The sequence below is a fragment of the Polistes dominula genome, unplaced genomic scaffold (genome assembly GCF_049000335.1).
Source record: "Polistes dominula isolate Pdom_NZ unplaced genomic scaffold, Pdom_raw_medaka contig_77, whole genome shotgun sequence".
Lineage (NCBI taxonomy): Eukaryota > Metazoa > Arthropoda > Insecta > Hymenoptera > Vespidae > Polistes > Polistes dominula.
Window position 1 is genome coordinate 2,906,742 of NW_028301152.1, and position 26,317 is coordinate 2,933,058.

The following is a 26,317-nucleotide window of genomic DNA, read 5'->3' on the forward strand; positions in this document are numbered from 1 at the left end:
ACCCAGATAAGCAAACGATAGAGTAAAGATCCTGCCGCGACCACAAATGTATTTCTGAATGAATGATTCATTCAAATTAACAGCAAACCATATTTTTACATATCAAAAACGACATTCCGCTTATAGAGAGTTTATTTAAGAAAATGCTCCGCGATCCCCAAAATATCGTTGAAACATTTCAAAGAAATTAACTTCTTCAAGAAGGATTCTTGAACAAGAGTTAACTGTGTTCGATCTTGACGTATAAATTCTTCTTTTATTATTTTTTTTTCTTTTTTCAAATGCTAACACGTCAAACAAATTCAACATAATATACATATCTAATAATTCTCAAAAAAATTATTGCAAAAATTTAATTGTCATAATTTTTGTATGTATAACTTTACTGATATTAGAAAGTATGATTGGAATATTTTAAATGTCATAAAAAGCATCCAAAAAATATTTTAAATAAGGCTTCAGAAATTAAGTATTCATGGTATTCAACATATTAACCTTTTAAAACTTTATTTTTTCCATATTTAAAGTAGAGAATTTAAATTACATAATGTAAATGTTATAGTATATATTTAGTATATATTATGTATAGCGCGTACTTAAAAAACATGAAAAACTTCAAACATAAAGTAAGGATCAATTTTCTGATCGCAAAATGAAATTTACATGATATTTACTGAAGGTAAATAATATTACAGAATATTCAAATAAATTTCTTTAAGAAAAAGTTCTCTCTAGTATTAGTACGATTCGACACTACAAAATAAACCAATTGAGAATAGAGGCTTAGAAAAAAGAAGTTAATAAAGAAAACATAAACGTCCTTGAGAAAGAATCGTGGAAAGTGATGGTCTACGTATGATGGTCATTTACACGAAACGAAAAACTCAAACGCGAATGGGTTTTGAACTCGGAAGGGCTCTATCGTCCTCCACCTCCTCCTCATCCTCCTCCTCATCATCACCATCATCACCATCATCATCATCATCATCATCATCGTCGTCGTCGTCGTCGTCGTCGTCGTCGTCGTCGTCGTTGTTGTTGTCGTCGTCGTTGGCAGGAAGTGACGACATATCCGACGACGTTTATCTTCGAGACGGTGTGTCCGACTTGAGCGTACAAAACGGCAGCTGTCGGCCAAGTGGCATTCTCCCGCGTAGAGACTTTAAACTTTGCGATTCCCGTTGCGTGCGATCGCACGCACGCACGCACGCACGCACGCACGCACGCACGCTATCGCAAACGAGAAAGAGAAAGAAAGGGAACAATGTAAGTAAGAAAGAAAGCAAAGAAAAACGCGATACTCGGTCTAAGAGGAAGGAAAAAGTTATGCCGACTTGAACGAGTAGTAAGAGGAGGTGAAGAAGAAGGAGAAGAAGAAGAAGAAGAAGCAGAAGAAGAAGAAGGGTGGGGGGTGGAGGTGATGGAGGAGGAGGAGGAGAAGGGTTCGCGAAAGGAGAAAGGAAAAGGAGGCGACTGCCGGTCGTGCGGAGTCGCCAGATGCGCGGCACATTTTAATTAACGTCCAGACATCCTCCGAGACGAATGACCCCGAGCTCAGGGCCACTTGATGCCCCCCTTTTTCCGAAGAACGTACGACCCTTTCGCGTTTCTTTTCCCTCTCTTCTCTTTTCTTCTTCTTCTTCTTTTCCTCCTCCTTCTCCACTTCTTTCTTCTTCTTCTTCTTCTTCTTATTCTTCTTGAGTCGATGAATAGGCGAGAATCGAGTGAATAACAGGAAGTCGACTCATTCGATCTTGACCCTCCTTTATTTATAATTCTTTCTCTTTTATCATTGACAAATTTCATATTACTTCTATCTTGGTCGAATCTAATACATGCTAACACTCTTCCGACAGACAACATATGGAATTGTAATATCTAATAAATATAAGCCTACATCCGGTTTTGTCTATTCCTTTAAAGGGTGTCAGGGTATCCGTATGAAAATTAGGTTTAACGTTCTAAGACAGCAGGCTTCTTTCATGGAATATCAATTGTTTCTAAGAACGTTGACCATGTTCTTAATTCTGTGTCGTAATAAAATTTGTCTTAGGACCACGTGTGCTAAAATCAAACACAATATCCTAAATGTTGTTAAAATAAAACTTTAAACGGATAAGTGTAGATTTGCAACGGTGATAAGTATGGAAGAGAGAGAGAGAGAGAGAGAGAAAGAATTCATGTAAAGAAGTCGTATCGCTCGTCTATGTAATCTAGTCGTGCAAACATCGACGAACAGCGAAGCTATTATTCTTGATAATCTACGAAAATCGATCGGTAATCGTTTCTCAGACATTGAATGAGAAAAGTACTTCTCATGTATGCTACTCAATAACTATATTATTTGAGAACGACAAGAGGGATGTTCAAGTATATCATATGAATAGATTCCACGAAACAATAGAGTTCATGCAATTCTATGATGAATCACAATCAATTCTATGCATTCATGCTGACGCACAAGAACTACAAATAACACTAATAATTTCATACACACAGTAGTCATTATATTATTAGTAGTAAAATGTCAATTAATTAAACGCTCCAAAGTTTATGAGTACTTGCAAAATTATATTACATATTAATAAATTGACTATAACTTGAAATACGAATTGGACTAAAATTTAGAAAAAAAAAAAAAAGGCAATTATAATAATGTAATCTTTTTATTATTTCCGCTTGTACACTTTTGTATAGAAAATGTAGAAATCTATTAAATTAACGAATTAAAAATGAAATAGAAAATAGAATCGACTTATGAAAGAGAATAATGATTAATCACATTGAAAAATGTTTCTCGTACACATTTATAACGATTTAAAAATCTGAATGATCGTAAAAGATGGTTTGAATATGGAGAAAGATCGTAAATGCGTCCCTGAGATTACACAGCGCCGTGCCACGCCACCGAGGCAGTAGGTGCACACGTTGGGATTACGTTGCCGGCGAGTCATTCATAAAAATAACGCGGTCGGCGCACGCGAACGCGTCTACTACTACTACGAGTCGCATTCGGAGCTCGCCTTTGAAAGAGAAGAGAACGAGTTACTACTACGAGCCTTGCGTACGATTGTAGCGCGTAAAAACATAAAAATTCATGGACGGATGCACTGCCTGACTAAGAGTATATGTGTATATATGTATGTATGTGTATCGGTGTATTTTTCATGTAACTACATCCGATGTTATTTGTATATGGATTGGCAAGAGGAAGGAAGCGTCCAATGTTAATGATTCGACTCTAATCGAACTTTCCTTCTTCTTTTCTATGATGTTTTATTTTTTTTTTCACATAAATTTTCATTATTTTTTTAATGATCTGTAAATATCAAAAACATATAATAATAATAATATAAATGTAAATTATATAAGTTATCGAAAACAATATACATGTGTATTATTCAATTGATAAAAAAGTAAGATAATTTATGCTATTTATAATATATATGTGTATTTATAATTGGAAACTAGTTACTGTAAAATAAACATTTATTTTATTTTATAATTAGATCGTTTGGTATTTTTAACTTCCACATAATTTCTTCGTAAAAATTATATATCTAATTTTATAAGAAAATGTATAAAGAGGAATATATGGTAAAAAAGAGAATGATTTAAGAAGTTTTATGTGAAAAAGTTTTTTGTTTAAAAACTAAATTAATAATAGTTATATCGTTGAATATGTTTCATAGTAATAAACTATCTTTATGAAACGATTTAATTCTTCATAGAATTTGCATAATTTTATTTGGACCCGCGTGGCTACGCGATAAGTGTTAAAATATGAGCGGCGAAGAAAGACGTATCTATCATCTGAGAAAACCGTGATTATTAAAATTACAAATTTTCATTATATAATAAACAATTGTTACTCTTATTGATTCTATTTAATAATTTCTTCGATAAAAAAATTGTTTTAAATAAATACAAAAGAATTTCGTAGAAGAACGTCCAATCGTTCATATCAATGATTATCACATTTTTATAGATATCAATAGAGAATTATTTAATAAACACAGAAGGACCGACTGACTCACTGGATAAAGATCGGACTTGACAGTAATTGGACAGATTGCTTTACTGAGTAGTATCTCAACGTAACCTTGAACTTTACAAAACAACGGTACAAGGAACTTGGCTCGAACGATCACGTTAAGAGTACGTGCTAAAAACGTTCAGAACGAATAAGCACGTACGAGAACTTCTAAAAATAACGTCAATCATAGATAATATTCCACATATAAATATGGAAGTAAAATTAAACAAGATACAGGGTTCGATCATTGGAAAATAATTGCAAACGAGATTTTCGACCTGATCAGATAGAATTTTTCTTAGAAGATCAACTCGACGTTTCACGCAAGTCTACCACGGACTTATGACTCCGATAATAATTAGTATCCGCTCAATAAATTAACGATCATGTCTCCTTATTTCTTTTTTCTTTTTTTTTTTTTATCACAGAACACGTTTTTTTTGCTTTTTTTGCTTTTCCTTCCCCACCTCCTCCCTTTTTCTTCTTATCTTTCCATAAATCGTTTTAACACTCAATCGTCTTGGTTATTCATAAGAAAAAGAGAGAGAGAGAGAAAGAAGAAGATAGTGGTCTTTTTCCCATCATAAATTTATATTTTTCTTTTTCCCATTATAAATTTAGATTTTTAAGTGGAACTTTGAGTTGATATTGCATTGAGGAGAGAAAATGAAGCAAAGGAAAGAGAGAACGAAGGAGAGGAAAAAGAGGTAAGGTGTAAAATGATCGACGAGCCATAATTGATGAAAAGAAATAGTCTACTCAGAAAGGAATTTTTTTATAAAAGAAAAGAAAACATTTAAAGACGTTCCTTTAAAGAAAAGAAAAAGACAAATCTATAAATCAAATAAATAAATTTCAATAATAACAAAAATATACTTGGTAGAAAGTATCATTAAAAAAAAAAAAAAAAAGGAAAAACAATAAAAGAATTGAATCCACTTAATAAATGAACATGTTTTTTTTACTTAAATTCAACGAAACGGTGATATCTCGAATTTATCAGAATTGAATGCATTCGTTTCGCCGTTATAATTAGCGAGAAAAGAAAGGGAATAGGAATAGGAATGAAAGAGAAAGAGATAGAAATCATCGTTAAAATAAAGAGAAGAAAAAAAATAACGAAATTAGACGATTTATCTTAAATTACAGGCGATAACGGAATAGAGGAAGAAGTCATTTTTCTTTGAGATACTTCAAGAGGGTTCGTCGCACTACACCAAGCCACGTCAACGACGTGGGTGAAATTACTTCAACGACTAATATTTTAACTCGACCCATTTCTCTTTCTTCGCGACACAAATGCCGCTTGTCAACAAGAAATCGCTCGCACAAACTACGACCCGATTTAGCACAGAAATGAAAGTACAAAGCAATTATAAAAAAGTATAGTTTAAAAATCTCTTACATTTCTTATAATATTCGTTTGAAAATTGATCTATCTATAAACGTTTATTAATATATGGATATAAATAAAATTGGTTCTATTTTCGATTTTACATATTATTTATAAATTATTATAAATGAATAATAAATTTTGTCTAGTAAATATGGTCGCATAAAATAAATTCATTATTCTAACAAAATGTATATCTTCATAGAAATAGAAAACAATTGTGTGTCGAAATTTTATAAATATCATCTATGCTGTTTAATAAATATATAATACATATTCTCTCTACCTAGGTTTGATATCAAATATTAAATTTTGTAATATATATCATTAAACAATCTTTAAAATAAATATACAAAACAAGAAACAGAAATTATTAAATACTCGAAATAAGCCATCGTTAATATTAATAATTTCTTATCATTTAGTATGATTTCGATAAGACGGCAAGAGATTTAATGAAAAATGAGATTATTTTTTAAATAGAAATTGTTCGAAAATATAATAGTATAAGGCTATTTAGATTGTCGGTCCATTGGTACCATTTTTCAAAGCATGTTCGAAACACAACACGATACCTGTTTAACCTCAAGCGAAGGGTAAACGAAACGAAACTAAACGAAACGAAAGGCAGGTACAAACGCACGAAAGTAAGGTCCAATTATCCGATCGAAATCTATCCGAGTTCCATGGAGGAATTAAAATCCACGGGGCACCGACACAAATACCTCAACGTGGCCGGCCAACCGATCGATACCACCTAGTCGTCGAACCGCGAGAACCTTTCGAAATCGGAAGTAAGTAGTAGTGGTCGATCGTAGTCGGCCTTGTCAGCCTCGTTTACAGCCTCCGGAGGTAAAGTAGCCTAAGAACGTTTGAACCGTTGGAGAATTTCTTTCCGAGCGAGTGCCCCGTGGAAATCTACGTAAGATCGAACGAGCATGCGATCGAACGACCAACTCGACTACTTCGAACTTTCCCTGAAACCGACGTGGCGTTAAGTAACGGCACTTTTGTCAGAATAACGCTGCTGTTTCAATTGCTGCCGCCGCCACCGCCTCTATACTGGCAAAACCTTTGGGCACTTGTGCTTACTCTTTCGTCAATAATTTGATTTCGATTTCCAATCTTTATTTATTTCTTTTATTTCCCCCCTATTTATTTATTAATTATTTTATTATACGCGAACGTAGAAAATTTTAATTCATACTTAACTTGGGACATCGAAAGAAATAAATTAACTATTATTACTATTAATTAGTATTACATCCTTATAATTCTTTTTAGTTATTTTATTTTAATGCATAGGATAGTTTGATAAATTCTTTTAATAGCTATTTAAATGTTTTATATCGTATTACGAGTAAAATATTGGATAGGAACATAAAACGTTTATGTCGAAATATCCCACAATAACAAAAGCAAAGATTTATCTGGAAGAAAATATTTCGCATCAAGTTCAATTATTACATCCGTGGAATACGATCGTTGTCGTAATTAAAAAGTGTCGATTCTCGTGATTCATGAGAACGTACATGCCAGATGGATATAAACTTTGCTCGTAACCCATTAAACTTTCATGTCTAATAATACCGCACTACCAAGATTACGATGATGGGAATAACGAACGAATACAAAGAGAAATAAAAATGAAAAGAAAGAGGAGAATTAAACGCGAACGATTACGTTTTTAGTTTCACCGAGAAGATCGAAAACGATTTAACCGTAAATTATAACAAATGAACGAATACATACAAATGTATTAACGTACAAAATTGAGAGGAATTAAATACGAAAAACAAAATAAAACGAAAACTAGAGGAATAAAAATCGTCCAATTTCTCCAGGGTACATTTAATCGTTAGAAGGAGAGAAGAATGACAAAAATCGATTTTAAATATACTGCATTCGAATAAACGAATACGAGAGATCGTTATTATGGTACTTTGCTGTAATTAAAACTTCCGGTTGCGAGTTTATCCTGCATAGCGGCTACCTTTAATGTTCTCGATGAAGTAACAACAATATGATCTTGCGTACGCAGCACCTACTTGTTTCTCAAGTTAGCGTAAAACAGCAGTATGAGCATTAGATTCGGTAACTTTATATAGGCTGTCTTGTAATCAGAGCTACACGTGTGCAACCTAAGTGTGATATTTATTCATTTATATATTTATAATATCTACAAGCGTGAACGATTTCCTGTCTACACTATATAAACACACATAAATATCATTCCTGGTATTTAATTTTCAAAAGATATACTTCATAGATACGTCTTTGGAGATACTTAATTTCTTTTTTTCTAGTCCTATTAATAATTGAATAGTTTTAATAATAATATTAACTAGTGTATAATTAATGAAAAAATGGTTAAATTCTTAATTATATATTGTGTGTAAATGTTTTTAGTATGAAAATGATATTATTGGGCTATTTGCAGTAGATTTAAATAAATTACGAATTTTACATAAAAAGATATAATTAAAGATTAGATATTAAAAATTCATTACTAGAAATGAATCGTATTCATCCGGTTGCGAATAGTGTTTGTTTGTAAAATGTAATACTTGTTCTTCTTCCGATTATACAACGTTCGATGTAATGGTCCCCCTAGTGGAAGTTCCCTGTCGTATGAAAAGAAGAAAAAAAGGAAAGTAAAAAAAATATCATGTAGGGAGATCACACGTGTTAGAAGTGAAACCTTCGAAAAACTAAGTTTCGAGAGAAAGAGACGACTGCAGAATATCAGGAGTAGGACAATTGTTGGGTTTATTTGTTATATTATTATTATTATATTATTGCTATCACATTCAAAAATTATTATACGTTTTATTGAAAACATATATAAATAGATAACATATTACACAGCAAGCAAGTTCTCAATTCAAAAAAATAAGACAAGTTGCTTTTGATAACTTAAAAATGCATGGTAACAAAACACCTCTGTTAGTCTAGTAAAAACCTCACTACTTTTCGGAAAAAACCTCACTACTTTTCGGAAAAAACCTCACTACTTTTCGGAAAAAACCTCTAAGTACCTTGTATGTAGTACCAAAACCACTAAGTAGTTTAAACCACAAGTCCTATGTTTGTCTCTTTTTCTCTCATTATGTAGTATGGCAGCCGTTTCATAGCTTTGTTACATAGCTCCGTTTCCGTTTATTCACTTTTCAGATCACTCCCATTCTAAAGAAGTTTTCACTTCAATAAAGGTTCGCTTCAAGATGTATCTTCAGAACTATCAGCGAACAGTAAAAGAATAGACTTTTCGATCTTGAAATCTCGGAAGCGAAAGAGCCCGAATAATTTCTAGCTTTCGTGGATTTTGAATTTGTAACGTGTAGAAAATCTAGGACACCGAGTTTGAAATATTTACGAAGACACTTTGGACATTGCTTTACTATCGATTACGCGAATGTCTTCCCAAATAGAGTATAGATTATAGCGGAAAGCTACGTTTATCAAGAAGAAGGATCGATGCTCTCTGAAAAAGGATTTATTTTGTTTCAGAGTGAAAGCGCTCCAATTCTTTTCAATTTTCTTCTCTTTGTTACTCTACATTTAAATTTATATTAAATCATTCCTATTAATCGTTAATCAAAAAGTTACTCGAATATTAGAGAACGTTAATATTAACACATTAACATGAAATTTTTTAATATGAAATAGATTCGAATGATAAAAAAAAAAAATAACTTACCTTATCGCATCGTAGCAATAAAATAATCGCATTAGGATAACGCAAGGGACCTCCTAAACCTGAGCCACCTTCCATTCGTTGTTTTTTTAAAATTTCGCTATGCGTTATTCCGCATTGCTCGAAAACTTCCAAAGATCTGTAAGAAAATTAATAAAAACAAAGAAGTATAAAATAAAAAGGAGAAAAAATACGCGTAAGATTTGAAAATGAATAAAAATCGTTCTCGTCAATTATAATTATTTAAGGGTAACGTAATATTTCATAAGGACACTTATATGAAAAATTTCTACAAAAGAACTCATTTTCATTTATTTCTCAAAAATAAGACATTCTCATTTAAAAGTAAGATCTAATTTCGACGTTCGAAATGGTGAACTATTTTCCGTTTCACGTTTAATAAAAGATAAGCATTGGAAATGGGAGCTGACGGAGTCTTAAGCCAAAATTAGCGACTCTGTCCTTTCGCGACCTGGCTGCCTAAATCATCTACTATACATCGTCTAATTTCTACCTCGGATAAAGAATTATGTACCATCAATAGTTCAAAACATTGCCCTTTTTTCTATTTTTGTGAAGATTCAAAATACAGACTTTCAACATTTTACAGAAAAACAAATGTAAAAAAAAAAAGAAAAGGCAATGAAAAAGGAGAGAACCCATTTAACGATCCGACCCGAATGAAATGGAACGGGTAAACGACCGACCAGCGTCAATCCTCCTAAATTTATTGGCCTAGGTTATAGAGACCTCCTCCTCCTCCTCCTCCCCCTCCTCCTCCCCCCTCCTCCTCCTCCTCCTCCTTCGCTTTGGAAATCGTACGTTCTCTGACATCATCGATAATAGCAACGTCTCTTTCTCTCCTCGTGCACATTTTAGTCTCATTTCTCTGTTAAAGTAGGATACTCAGTAAAAAAAACCGCGTCGTTTCATCTCATTTCAACCGGTTGGAAATTTCCGAGTTTGTTTTCCTACCATAATACTACCCTGCATGTAGGATATTCGAGAAATAAGCGAAAAAATTTTCAAAAGTCGATTATAGATTATATTTTATTCGTCATAGAGTATTTTGAAAAAACGAGATAAAACTCTTGCTTTTTTTTTTCTTTCTTTCTTTACTTATGTTTGATATTAATGAAATTAAGAAAGAGTAATGAAAAATAAAGAAAAAGATAAATTTATTGGGTCATGCAGCAGATGAAAATTGAATTCAGTTGGAGAGATATTTTCAACGTATAAGGAAACATTCATTTTTGGGCTCTCTTTCGTTCCCATGAACGTTGGAAAGAAAGTCTTCCGCCTCGAGTTACTCCGAAAAATTCGAAGGTTGTTTGGTTGGACTCTGAGATCAAGTCGTCCTCGATTTCAGCTGTCGTCAAGAATCGACTCCTTGGGAGTCCTCCTTGAGAGTCGTCGTACGAGTCGCGTGTCGTCCGCTCACCGATCGACATCAACGAAATCCGATCAGCTGCTGGAATCCGCCAGCGACAAGCAAAAGGAGCCACGTTATAGGAATTTTTCGAAAGCGTTTCTTCGATCTCACGTTGCTTCTACCTTCGCATGTTTCTCTCTTTGCTTTTTTTTTTCAAAAAAGAAAAAAAACGTTCTTTTTTTCTTATTTATTTCTTTTTTATTTCTTTTTTATTTCTTTCCCATTACTTATTTAAGGAACATTTCTAATCAAAATTAGATATTCAACGAATTTCTATGTACATTTTGAATGTTAATACATTTATAATTCATTCTTTTTAACTTCTTCTGTGATATCTAAAGTGAAGAAACTGTCTTGTCAAAAGTATCTTCTCGTTTATACAAGATTCGATAATTTATTCTATTTTCAACATTATTTACATCATGATGATTAGAAAATTGATAACCTAAACATCTGTCCTGAGTGTTCTATCTTTCTTCCAAATCGAAAAATTTTGTCTTTTACAAAAATGTTTTATAATTAATACGTAAATGTATAAATACTAATACAAATAAAGTTGAGTATTCGATAAAATTGAATACCTTCAATTTATTGTAATATTATTACATATAATTATTGTATTATTACAATATAATTATTGTAATATTACAATAATATTTCTACAAATATATTATTATAGATCGTGTTATATTCATTAAAAAATTAAATAACAAAAAAATTCAATGATGTGTCGATCATTAACCAAATATTTCGTTTATTTGTAATGATTCGTAAGAAATTTAATTAGAAACGTATTATAACGAAATGGTTAATCTTAAGCAACGTTTTCAATGAATTAATTACACATCTTAAATTTAATCGACTCGAGTAATGAGAAAATAAATAGTATAGAGAAACGTGTTAGTTTGGCAAACACGCAATTTCCAAAAACGCTCTCGTTCGGATGGTTTTTGATTAATTAAACGCTGACTCTTGCGAAATGTCGAGAAGAAAAATATCGGTATCTCTAAACTCGAACTCTTTGAAGGCAACTTTATCATCGATTCTGACCCATATCGATATCCCCAGGTCCTCGTTTCGTTCGTTCGTTCGTTCGTTCGTTCGTTCGTTCGTTCGTTCGTTCGTTCGTTCGTTCGTTCGTTCGTTCGTTCATACATTCATTCGTTCGTTCTTTCTCTCCTTCGAGCTACAAGTCGTCCAACAACGTTGTTGTGTAATCTCTCTCAGTGGCCGTGTAATCGGTAGGAATTGGAAAAGGCGCGAGGTGGGAGGGCTATGCCAAGTGAATGGAAAAGTCGACTTTCTCTCGGACAACTTAATCCACGAATACACGTCTTTTTAACGTATTCCTCCCACGACAGTCCAGTTGCTGATTTTCTGCCAATAATGATAAAAAAGGACTTCTTGTCTCATCGAATTTGCCATTTGACGCATCAAACGCTTTTATTTTACACCATGACTAATTCCAACGTATTACTTACTTTATTTCTTCTCTGAATATATATATATATATATATATATATGGAGAAAAAATTCATCATAAATCGATCCCATTTCTCGCAATGGGGTCCCTTTTTTAAATACATTTGTTATCATTTATTTACTGTTTTCTAAATATACTAATTACAGATCATAGCAAGAGTGTACCTCAAAAGTGAATTTATCAAAATTGAAATATTACAAATATATTATTTAAAATAAATCAATGATCTTCTTTTACAGATACTTTTTAACGTCGCTACTATGAAAAGATATATAAATAAATTATTTGAACAAAAGTTTGAACAAAAGCGTATATATATATATACGAAGCAGTAGAAGACAAAGTTAATAATTATGTGACGAGAATGTACGCACATCTTCGTTAGAGGAAAGTGTCTGCGACCAGCATACCAACCACGGAAGCATCGTTTAACGTTGGTACTATTATTGGAGTGCGGGTGGAATTACGTTACCCTTGTCTTTTATTAGCCAACCGCGGTCGCTCCACCGAGCAACGAGGAAGTCGACGAAGACGAACCAAGTCAATTCTTTTCTCTCTCTCCCTCGGTGTTCGACTTTCTTCCCACAATTCTAGCTCCCGCGGGATGACTAACGTCTGCCGGTTTCTTTGGCATCAATCCAGGATCACTCAGAAGGGAAGATAGATTTTAGCCACGACGCTTTCTCGTCTTGGCTCAACCTTGGCCAAGCAGGTACTCCTGTCATTGCCACGTGGAGTCTGCCTTCCTCTGAGAGGCCACTGCTCTTTCCAAGTTTCATTTTTTTCTTTTCTTTTTTTTCAAGGTGTACCGATTTCCTTCTTGCGATAGCAAATGCCACCGGCACATAGGCTTTGGAAAACCCTCGAGACAACGCCATTTCTTTTTTTCTTTTCTTTTTCTTTTATTTTTATCTTTTTATCATCCTACTTTTCTCTACTTTTTACTTGTCCATAAATTATTACATATTATAGCTTATTTGACTTGAACGCGTAGGAGTCGAGTTGAAGGACAACAGATGACAGTGTATTTTTGTAAATTCACATTTTTATTATTTCATACAGTTTGAAATTGATGACACAGAGATCTTTCTTCTATCTCTACGCTCTTCTTTATTTCTTCATCTTTTCTATGGCGCTACTTGTCTATTTTAATTTTCAACTCGCTACATACTTATCAAGTTTAGAAAATGTTTCTTCTCCTTTTTATACGTAGAATAATGAAGTTATTAATAAAAATTATAATTTAATATTAGGACAAAGCATTAGTAGCAGCAAATATCATTCAACAAGAGCAAGAGTAACAAAGAAACGAATAGTTCGTTTCAACCACTCGACAAATTATCTAGACTTTATATTTTTAGAAAATGCCATCCTAACTATCATAGAACGTTCAAAATAGATAGCAGTACTTCTAGCGAAATAGCACCGCTAGCTAGAAAATCTGGATCGTCGCCTATACGTACGATATACTATAAAATTAGTTTCTAAAGTATATCATAAATTAATTATTCTATATTTTAAACAAAATATTTCTAAATTTTATGAGACAATAGATAAAGTAAAAATAAACGATTATTAATCAGTGGTATTACTATTAATGTAATTTTATTTTTTGTTTTATATTTTAATGTATATTGGTAGTTTATTTTATTAAAATTTATTTTTATTTTATCTATTGTCTCATAAAATTTATAAATATTTTGTTTAAAATATAGAATAATTAATTTATGATGTACTTTAGAAACTAATTTTCCGGTGGCTTATGATCCATAAATTGTTATATATTTTTGTTTGTTAAATAGGAACGGACCTTTAAAGATATTATAATGCATATAAAATTGTACAAATATTTTAGATTTCTTTCAGATTTTTTAAATTATTGTATTATTTGTACTCATCATGTATCAATTTGTACGTGAAATATATATATACAAGATGTATCAAGATCTAATAACTATTGAATCACAAAATCAAAGAGAAAAAATAGTTTTACATCAAATCAAACAAAACAAAAAAAAAGAAATTAAAACAATATCTAAACACAAAAATATTCACAATGAAAGACCTTAAACAAATGTTATCCCTTTCTCTCCCTCATTACTCTCTTTTTCTTTCTTTCTGCGAATGGTTATCGCAAACTCATGAACACGTTGTACGTACACGGCAATAGGAAGGATTTATCGCAACGAGTGTTCACCTGTAAAAAAAAAGTCGAGTGGAAAGTGGCCTTTTGCACGGAGCCGCTCGTAAAATCCTAATCTCGTATTATCTGCCGCGTACGTTCTCCTTGCATATTTTGTGTTAACGGCATTATGCTTCTCAGACCGTGCGTCGCAAGAAATCGACACACACACATATCCATATACACATACACATACACAAAATACGATATACAACGAATCACCGAGAGAGAATCGAACAAGGTTTGCACAGTTATCGTTAGGGAGCTCACTGCATAGTGTATCATTTCGATACCGTTCACCGATTATTCATTTTTCACCTAATCGTTTATTTTTTTTTTTTTTATCTTTATGAATTATATAAGTGACATTTTTCTTCGTTGTCCATAAAGTAAAAACTTCGTTAAATTTTGATGTAACATTTTCGTAGTAGGAAAGAATCATTTCCAAATCAATGATAATCCTGCAAAATAATTTATCGAACAGTTTAGTAAATTTTAAGAATTGTCGAATATCGCGATCGATACTCGAAACAACAGCTTTTAAAATTGTCGATGAGAATTCCTCCCACGTGATTTCATATTCTTCGAAAAATTCGTTATTATCGATAAAGATTCTAGAACAGACGCAAGAAAATGAGAAAAAGAGAAACAACAATTGTTGTTCATATAATATTATTTTTGAGTGACTATAAATGTTTTACTATTTTAACACTTAAGACACAATTTTCTAAATGACTACTATCCATTAGAAAACTAACAGACAAATGATTATATAACATAGACAAGGGTTTAACATACGATAGAAATGATCGTGGTATCGTTAAATAAAGTATCCATGATATAGTACATAAATAATATACCATCATTAAAATATCAGATGAAGAAAAATGACACGAACCTATTCTCCATTAAATGCATATATTAATTATTGAGAAAAGAAAAAAAATTTGCAAACTCGCGTAAATGCGATCATAGTAGTAAAATGATCGTTTCGATGAATTTAATCACTTTTGATGTGAACGGTTAGATCGATTCTCTATGATCAAATCAGGACTAGAAAAGATCTTTATGTGTCTTACTACGAGATAGGAACAGAAAATGTCATAAATTATATCGACGACGTTATTTGTCGCGATAATTAAATAGCGAAGCCAACAATCTACTTTATGAATCAAGCTGACAAAATCTGGTAAGCGATTATTATTACTCGAGTAACTGTACAAAGAAAATGATTTTTAAATTATAATACCTATATAGACACATTTATATTATAAAAAGATCTAGTAGAAATACGATTGAGTTACCTTCGAGATACTAAGATGAAGAAAAGTAAAAAAAAAAAAAACCAATTGAAATACACTTTGATGACTTGGCAAAATACGTTGATCAAAAGCCGAACGAAAGAACTCGAACAAAGTTATTAAAAGATATGTGCCCTTTTATATAAATGATCTGTTTTATAGTTACAGAAACCATTATTATCAATGCGAGATCGAATTCTTTCAACGTCGCAAAATTTTCGTCTATGTATGTGTAGGTTACAAACCAATGGAATTATTGGACGATCCATTCACTCCAGAGACCTGAAAGCATGGCTTTTGTGGGTCAGCCAGGGCCCTGTTCGCACAGCCGCTTGCTTGTTACGCATGCTTACTCGCGTTAAATGGAAATGAATAAAATTTTATTTTCACTCCAATCAAAGACAGGGTCCTACTATATTGCTTTGCTTACTTTTACTATACTCGTTCAAATTAATCGACCAAATTTTTTCGTTTCAATGCAATTTCATACTTATACATATACATACTAGTATACATACATTGGAAGGGTTTTTTAGAGTCAACAGCTGCTTTTTATTACCCTTTTCTGATCACATTATGCGGGTACAATTATTTTCTTCTACAATCAAACGATCACATAATTTATCATACATTATTTAATAGTTATTATCCTATCTTCTTGTATTTAACATGTTTTTATTATACTCATGTTAACACAACTTCGTCATAGTTTTTCAACACCTGCGCAATCGACTAGTTGAAAATTATCACAAGAAAGTTATTCGAATAAAATTAAATAATAAAAAATTTTTCTCTTCTCTAGATACGTAAATACACATACGTACAATCGTAAAAATAACATTAAATTGAAATAACGTGTATATCGATGCAATATAGATCGACGATTTCATTGACGTTTCGCGTGTAATGTCGCGACTCGCAAAAAGATCACCTTGCGTGTTAACTTTATCCTACGAAGTATAAGCCAAGTTATCTGATAACTGTGCGAACCTTGACGCACGAAAGTATCATTTTTATGGGTCAGCAGTGACGTGAAAAAAGTGATTAAAAAAGAAATCAAGCGAAAAAACAAGCGATACGTATAATACGAATCATTTCCGTATGAAAACTTCGACTTCTGACGTTTTTCTTCGCAAATAGTTATTTTTATAATGTACAAAAAAAAAAAAAAAGAAAGAAATAAAGATAAGACAGTACATACAAGAAAGCACGGATATAATATCATATAGATGATATTTATAACTTGAAAAATATTATTTTCTTCACGTAACTTTGTAAATAATGATAATCGAATATTTATCATTATTATTAAATTCAATTAAAAATAGACAATATAATTAAAATTAATAATTAATCATTCCTACAAGTATCCTGGTTTTTTTTTTCAATTGATATGTAACATTACAAAATAATAATTAAATAAATTTTTGTCAACAAATCATATCAGTTTCGAAAATAAACACAAATGTATGATTATTTAATTCTTAAATAAAAAAAAAAATAAAACACTTTTTCTAATCTATTTAATTATGTATAATCGATCCAAGTATAGAATAAATTCAATCTCATCATCCTCAAAAATTTTTCTTCGAGAAAATCAAATCGACACTCTCAATCTTAAATCCTACTTATCGCATACTCCAATCGTTATGGAATTTATCAGCTGGAACACGCCCTACCCGAACGTTACGTAACGGTGCTATGCGCGATGTAGTTCTTCGTGTTTCTCCTGGAACGTTTAAACAGTATATTCCGTTCTGTGTCATACATCTATATATATATATATATATTTATATATATTGTATATACAAACATATATGTACATGCACACGTCATGTTGCAACACCCACTCGTACCTCGACAATAGATTTCCAACTAAAAACGGTTAACGGTGATTTCCCTTATTTTTGTCTTTGCATTTACCTCATTATATCATCTTTATATTCTTATTATCATAATCGATGTCATCAGTGATAACAAATCAGATATATTTTTTTCTGACATAACACGATAAAACGTTCCACTTTGTATAAACATTTTCCAAAAAATCATCCAAGTTCTAATTATATTCTTTATACTATTTTTATCCGATTGAATAATAGTTTATAAGACCATGTGAATAAATATATACATAAGTGTCCGATACGAGCGAGTAACGAATGGAAAATACAAAAAAAAAAGAAAAAGAAAAATAAAGAATGAGAGAAAAAATGATAATATGTTTTAAACAACTTAGAAAACAGTATGATGTGTTTGAATTCTATTGAACGGAAAATGTATTAATTTACCGATAAGTCTACTCTATCGAGACATGTCGCCTATTATTTAACGACGTGAATGATCACCGTTGTTCGATAATGATCGAGCTAGTGGCAAAGTAAAATTCACTCGATATACAATTCATATATATATATAGATAGATATTTACACATAAGTATTATATACCTAAAGGATTATGTAACGGAATTGCAGGAAATATTACGCATTATGGTTATCTGGCGTTCCAATGAGTTCAATCGTTTCAATGTTCGAATACATCGATCGTAACACAAACTAGAGAGCTAGTTACTTCAGGAATAAATAACTTTCTTTAAAAAAAAAAATATATATATATATAAAGTAAAATACATGTCTTTATTAGATTTATTTTTGAAAGTTCTTTTTGATGATTGAAAATATTAATAAAAATCTAACCACACAAATGATCTGAATGATTATAGTATAAATCGAACTCATTTGCAGAACGTTTTCTCGTTGATCGTTACACGTGGTATACCCCACGCGTTTTTATTCGACGAAAATATTCCGAGCGCCCTTAAAAAACATATCTCTTGCTGTGGATATGAGAAAGTTCGTCGAAACAAAAAATAAAATAAAATAAAAAACTTAAGGTCGATGACAGCAATACTGTTACGTTTGTAACATACGATTTAAAAAGCGATGATCGAAAAGAAGAACAAGGCCACGTGCTTAATACTATCGATCCGATCGTCGACTTTAAATCTCGATTCTTCTTCGATTATTTGATCATACCCTACCGATAGTGTACATTAAATTGATTGTTTGTTATGATGATCTATTGTAACCAAATGGGATTGAACAAAGAAAAAAAAATAGAAACATAAGAATGAAAATATAATAATAATGATGAAATTGAAGTAGCAGCTGATAATGATAATAGTGATGTAAGAAGTCATGGAATTGCAACATTAGCACAATCGTGCTCGAGTTTGCAGATCGTTTAATTTTATCGCCAATGAAACAGATACTCGAGTACCGATTTCTCCTATCTAAAGTTACTTTTGATAATGTAGATATTCAATCGCACTTAATGAAGTTGAAAGCAAAACAATCATAAAGAGTGCAATAACGTTTATCGATGTTTATTCAGTAAAGTTTATGAATTCACTTAACGGATTAATAAACACAAAATAGAGAGAAAAAGAACCTTCGAAAACAATTCGAGATTTCTTTCCCCTTTGCCCTCCCTCTTTTCAAAACTCTTACCCTCCGATAACTAGATCGACAAAATGAATTCGATCTTAAGCAATTAGCCTGGTATCGAACGAACTCTTCAACAAACGAGAAAAATGAGAAAGAAAGAGAGAAAGAGAGAGAGAGAGAAAGAAAAAGAAAGAAAAAAGGGAGAAGGAAAAAGGAAAAAACTAATTAAACAACCCCCAACAATACTGAACGAGAACAGGAAAAAGACACCCTCTCATCTCGGGAACAGGAACGAATTAACGTTAAAAAAAAAAAAAGGTACTAGAAAGAGAAAAAGAAAAAAGAAAGAAGAATAATCACTTAATCCATTCCACCCCTGTGAAGTGTGTATTGTATATCGGCCAAAAAAGGAGTGCCTAGATTCGAGTAAATCGAACGTGAGAAACGTGGTCTAGTTAACTGTGTTCTGGAATTTGAACTTATGTGCATTTATGCTTTACGACGGCTTAATGTCGTCTAGACCGGATAAAGAAACTGGATATATTCGTCAAATATTATTGGCGGTTATGTCTCGTGAAATCGTCTCGTGTTTAGGAAAACTGCCGATTCTGGGTATGTACAAGAGGAAAAGAGAAATGCTAGACGGCGACTGTAGAAGTGCACGGAAAGGGGGTAGTTCCAAATCGATGAAAGTCTCTTTGTATATGTGTTCATCTGTGTGTGTGTGTGTGTGTGTGTGTGTGTGTGTGTGTGTGTGTGTGTGTGCATGCGCGCCCGTTCGCTCGTATATTTGTGTAGATTTTAAGGGTGGGGGTAGTGCCGTACTTGGCAAAGATTCAAACAGTGATTGCGAGGGCCTGTCTCAGCGTTGCGCATTCGGAATATTTTCTCCTTACTTTTCCCTTCTTACTTTCTCAAGCGTCTGGACATTTTATTTCTTCCACTCAGCGCTACATCCGACGATCTCGTCCTTTTTCCTTTTTTTTCTTTTTTCTTTACGTTTCCTTTACCCTTCTCAAGTCATTTTGTTTCTATGTGTGTACGAGTCCTTCCTTGTTCAGAAAAGAAATATTCAGTGACGATTTGTATGGCGTAAACTACCGTTTCTTTTTCTTCCTTCTTCTTCTTCTTCTTCGAAAATCAAATCCGTTTTACCTACACTTCCTCTCAGGTATTCTCGAAAATGGATATAAATTGTGAATAAACTGTGATAAATAAATGGATCGGAGAAAGGAAAAGAATGTCTTATCTTTTTGTTGAAATAATCATAGATATGTATCAGATAAGGGAACGTTTCTAACAATGATTGTTTGTTATTCGAAGATAATTGTTAGATTTTATTAAATGGAATTGTACATTTTTAATTAATAAACTTAAATATAAGATATTATATTTCGAGAATACTGAATTGATAAAATAAATATCAAAATGATTCAGCATACTGAAAAATTAGATAGTGTGATTCATTCGAACAAAAATCACTCACAGTTCGAAATAGAATAGAATTTATTTATTTATTACAGCACAAGAGGACGATATTATCGGTTGACCAAAATGCGAAATAACGTGAACTAGATATCTGTATTTATATTAGATGGATAAAAAATAACGAGGGTATGGTATCTATCGAAAGGAAGTAGAGCGGTGAGGAAATAAAGTAATGTAAAGAAATAAATACATCACGAAAGGGAACACGTTAGCAAGAGCATGGTTTAGACTGTTAGATAGTGAACAACAGAAGCCAAAGAATTCAGGGCGTATTACAAACGGCGGTTTCTTTGACTACAAAACAGCTTCCACGAGGAGGGATATAATGCATTTAAAATGAAAGAACGAGAGAAAGAGAGAGAGAGAGAGAGAGCCAGAATCTTTTTGGACGTAAACGGAGAACTTCGTTCCGCGTTTCAATCGAACCGTGAAAGGTCATTCGCCGTTTATACGTTCTTCTTGTAATAACTGTAAAGGTAGTTGAACAAAATGATAAGCAAAACGAGATGAAAAGTATCTCTTTTTATCTTTATACAATTAATACAAAGAACGTTGAGCATCGTACCCGGTAAAGAGAACTGAGAGCTGTACGAATTATATAAAAGTCGTGCCGGTGCAATTTAAATCCAACCATGGAGGAAACGTTTCAATCTAAAGTTCCCATCATCAATTACACGTAATTGGCAATGTCAACAATTTCAAATTACATTTTTTTTAAAAGACGATACATGAACTTTTCAAGAGTTTTTTATTCATAAGTATCCCGTTTCTTGATTTAACTTGTCCTCATGATCATTAATGTTGTCCATCCAAAATCGTCTGACCCAATAACACTCTACCTTGTATTGCTTAAGTGTCCAACTTGCAAATGATGATTTGATACTGACAGAGCAGTCAGTTTCCATTTATCCAATAAAATCTTCAGCCTTTTATTTTATTTTCGTTTGTGTGTATTGATATATTCTAATAGAGTTTATATATTTCATTTTTGATGATAATTGTTGATATATCTTTATAATATATAATACATTATTATTTTATCCAATTTTCCATTAAATCACAATTCATTTGTGTATTATTCTAGCTGCTATATTTGTGTGCGTATCGTCATTATTATTATTAATTAATTACTTATTAATATTACATTTAAATTTATTATCGCGATAGAAATAATCGAATGGTATGTCCATTTAATTGAATCCTTTTCTCCCCCTTTTTACCCTCCCCTTTCCTTTACGTTCTTATCGATTCCCTTTTTTTTAACGGTTCGAAAACTTTAGCAGTACCCTATTTCGAGTTTCACATTATTCGGATACCAACGCGTTATCGATCACGAGCTTCCTCCCTGCGTTAAATGCTTCCTATCTGCGAGTGAGCGAGCGGAATGCAATAGAGAAATATGCACTGAGAAAGAGATCGAATCGGCCAAAGATGAATGGCTCTGAACTAAGATTTAACGACTTTATTCGTACGTTTGTCTCTATGTTGGTAAGCTTTGAAACTCCAAAGACAAGAAATTTGACTCGATAGACTTCGAAAGCAGCCTTATGTTTTCTCCCCCTACTTCACCCCTCATTCGCCTACTCCTTCTCTCTTTCTCTCTCTCATTTTATCGTCTACCATCAACGATATGTACTTTCCACGATTTTATCGTTCTCCTTACGGCCAACTCTCCGCTATGAATAATGTCCTTCTTTGATATACGCGCTCTCCACATCGAAACAATGTTACAATCTGTCCGATCGTAATTCTTCTCACGTGGGATTCGAAATCTTCCGATGATGATCGTTCGAAACTACACTGAATCTTATCGTTCCTTGCAGCAATAAAACGTTATGATATAGTTGTTCTATTATCGTTTAATGAAACATTAAGATATAGAATTTCTTAAAAATTATCTTTATTATGCTATTAGTATAGATAGATAATTTTTTATTACATTTTCCATTTAATATTGGAAAGTCCGAAAATTCCTTGATGGTATAAAACATTCATGGGTTATATTTAAAATCGTTTGGTTTAATTGCATACATATTGAAAACCATCCGCCGTTTGACCTAAATTTGTTTTTAATTTATTTAATAATTCTCATTATAATCTTATATTTTATTTCAAACTCAAAGATAATCGCGTTATAAACTAGCTAAGATAATTTATTGTATTCGTTCTTTTGTATTTAACAAGAAAATTTGATTTAGTTTTATTTTCATTTACAAAGTCTGATTCGCAAAGAAAAGAAAAAAAAAATGGAAAATACTCGACAGGTCTATCGATAAAGATAGAAAAAGGCGTGTAAAGATCAATTTTAAACCGGACAACATCGTTCTCAGTGATTCGCGATACTATCTTGAAGATTTAAAGTATCTGTCGGTTATAGAGCACCGCATTATCAATCATACATGTCGCAGTAAACGCAAGTACAGCACGCAACAGACTCTCGGCTAATACTCTTTGTGCGCAGTCTCGTGAACTACCTCAAAATATATCATCCTTCGTTCAATGATAGAAAGACAAAAGGAACAACTAATCCGACCGTCTAGGAAAAAAACTACCGAAAGCCATGAAAAACTTGAATCTGTCTGCACTTCTGCAAATTATTCTCTTCTTCGTTTTTATCATCCTTCTTTTTTTTTTTTTTTCTAACCGATCGATCACGATTTTTGCCAAAACTCAGCAATTCGGGGTTTCATCCGATTCGCCAACTTTGCCAATTTTACTTTATTTTTGTTAGAAAAAAAAAAAAAAAAGAACGAAAAAACTACAAACATTTTTCACGAGATTCACATTGGAATAAATTTTGACCATCTTTTTTTCGTTTAACATCTGCAGAAGTAAGATTAATTTTTCATAAATCCTTCCGATATTATAAGATTTTATTAATGCTTACACATTAAGGAGTTAGGTGTAGAGAGTTGGAGGTATGAAAAAATAAATGTTTTTTATCATTTTCTTTAGAGGCAATAATTTAATTTATTTTATAAACCTAAAATATAATATAGAGTTATTATATAATGATTCAATTTGACTTCATCAAATTTTCCAAAAATAGACAAAATTTATTTTAGACCCCCTCTCTTTTGAAAATTCTGACTACCCTTCACCTCTTAATACAATTATTACTTTATACAATAAATATTTATTCAGTATTTGTATTTTACATTTCTTATTACAAATCTATCTTTATCATTTTCTTAATCGTTTTTCTCTATTATCGTTATTATTCATTTTAATCTTACCTTTCATATCCTGACTAATAGGATTTCAAATAATCAGAGAAACCCAAAACCGAAACATTGAGAGTCCTTCAGAGAAAGGCAGGTAAACTTACTTACGAAAACATTTCGCGGAAGGCGGTCGAATATGCAAGAAGAGACCGAAAGAGAAAGAAAAAGAACTGCGAGAGAGAGAGAGAGAGAGAGAAAGAGAGAAAGAAAGATGCTGGGAAAGGAGCGTGAAAGGATCGTTGGGCGTGTCCGAGCGGTCCGAGTCGAAAAGCGGATGCTTTATTAAGCAGACGGGGTCAAACGGTGTATATTGAGAGCGATAATGTCGACGAGAGCTCTCTCCTTTAAATACTTTTTATTTTTTTTCATCGCAAGATACTCGAATGACTAACAATATGTCTCTACAAACGAATGATTATCAATCTTAATGACGTAAGTGTTGCATTCAATAATTCAAAAGCAGAAATATTTCTTACCAAGAATATAAGAAAGAAATTCAATATGCGTGTAATTATGATAATGGACAAAAAGTCAAAGAATTGAAAGAAAAATGATTACGGGTGGTAGGTTTAAAAATCGTTAATAAAAAATGTTAAACTTACTTTTATTTCAAAAAAAAAAAAAAAAAAAAAAGAAGTAAAAGTTTATTTTTTATCAAAACTCGAAACATTTTTTTTTCAACCCAAACCATCTAATTAGTAGCTACTACTAATTAATATAAATGGGCTGAGTGTTTGCGAAGAGTGCAAGGTGTTCGACTAGTGATCTTAAATTCTTAACAACCACAACAAATCGGGAGTTCGAATCTCTCCTAAGAAAGAAAAATAAAAAAAAGGAGAAGAAGCATCAGTTATTATTATTTCATCACATTCTCAAGCTTTACACAACAACAACAACACCATTTAATATGAAGAGCAGGGAATAAACGTGTTTGGGTTAAGAGAAAGGGGAGGGGGGTAGGATCAACCTGTTTAAGCCTTACTGAAGAGTCGTTCTTAGCAGTTGATCAATGGATTAACAAAAACCTTACTCTTTATCTGGTTTGTTTTTCCACTGAGTGGAGACAATTACTTTTTCTTTTCAGAACAAGTTTAATAACTTTATTCTTACTTTTCTTTTGTTACTCATTATTTGCACCAATAATAATACATGCAGCGTAACGAGCTAAACGCTATGAGAGCCCAGATTGACGTCAAGTGCGACGTTAGGATGTTATCCACAACTTCGGCCTCATGACTTCACCCATGGTCAAAGTCAATGAAGGATAGTCTCTACACTCTGCTGGGACTCGATCCTATGATGGTTAGTAGTCGTGATGGGATAGTGCATCGCTACCATCTGGGTTATTCACGACTACCTAATTAATGATTTTATTGCTACTTTAGTTAGATTACTATTAGTAGCTACTACTAATTAATAATTTATTTTCTAATATTAATAATTTGTAATATATAGTAAATAATAAAGACTATTTGTATTTTAATTTGTTGACTTAATACATTGTCGTAATTATCGATAAAAAATATGAAATAAAAATAATGAAATATGAAAGTATTCTTACTCGACAAGTGGTAATGTGAACATATACACATATGTGTGTAAAGATAGGATCATATTACTCCCTCTTACTTTTCTTTCCTTTTTTATCAAACATTTTTCAGCTGTAGACTTCGTTACTTCTCCAGTCGTGCCAATACCGTACTAATCAAATATCACGATCTACATAATTTGTTTAGAAACGATTATAAATCATTACCCACGTCTCGGCTTATCTCGCTAGGGCTGATTCACTAAAATTAGTATATATCAATAAGGGGTTACCTGCGCGTTCTCCGATCGTTTTTTTTTCTATAAATGATTGATTGTTAATTGAAAAAGAAAAAAAAGAAAAGAAAAAAAAACAGAATCAGTCAGATGAATCTACAACAGTTATTCGTTACATCACGAGTAAATCTTCTGAAATAATATTATGACACAGTTTACAAAGATATTTATTTCATGAACAGAAGTTAACGAGCGCAACGAATCACCTAAATGCCGATCAAAATTGGTGGTAAATAAATTCATTGTAAAGCACAGACAGACACTCGAATGACACTGATTTATTGTTACATCCAGGATCCATAAACATGTTTATCTCTCAGAAAATAATCGTAAAATTGAAAATTACTTTCGATTAAGAGCCTAAGTACTAATGTGCCCATTATTATAAAAGTAGTCTAAGTCAAAATTAATAAAAAATGAGTTTATCAGTTATTACGTACTACATTATTAAAAATTAAGTAAATTCAATGTAATTTTCACGATATTATCAAAAATTAATCGTTAGATAATGTTTGTTATTTCAATATTGTATAGAATTCATATAGTGTTCAAGTATAAATCTTTAAATATCTCGAAACAAGAGATATATGGACTTAGATCACTTTCATAATTATGGGCACAAATATGTCTACCAATGTAACCAATGAAAATCATTATAAATCAATGAGACGAAAGCAATGTGAAATGGAGAATGATTATCGTTATGTAGGAATTTAGAGAGCATGGAAAGCGAGTAAGATAGTAAAAAAATAGGCCAAGGTAAAACTTGTCATTGACCATAAGTTCGATGATTAATGATTTCTCCAAATCTTC

The 26,317-nt window shown here is 32.1% G+C and overlaps 1 protein-coding gene across 2 annotated transcripts in view; it reads right to left on the minus strand.

Annotated features, from left to right (window-relative positions):
• Window positions 1-26,317, minus strand: part of LOC107064185 (tRNA dimethylallyltransferase) — an 89,956-nt gene that overhangs the window by 23,897 nt on the left and 39,742 nt on the right. For both annotated transcript variants that reach the window (XR_016178402.1, XM_015316595.2), the window contains exon 4: window positions 9,130-9,265. Coding sequence is in view for 1 of the 2 variants with exons in the window: in XM_015316595.2 (XP_015172081.1) it covers window positions 9,130-9,265 (136 nt within the window). In the remaining variant the exon portion in view is untranslated. The remainder of the gene's footprint in view (window positions 1-9,129; window positions 9,266-26,317) is intronic.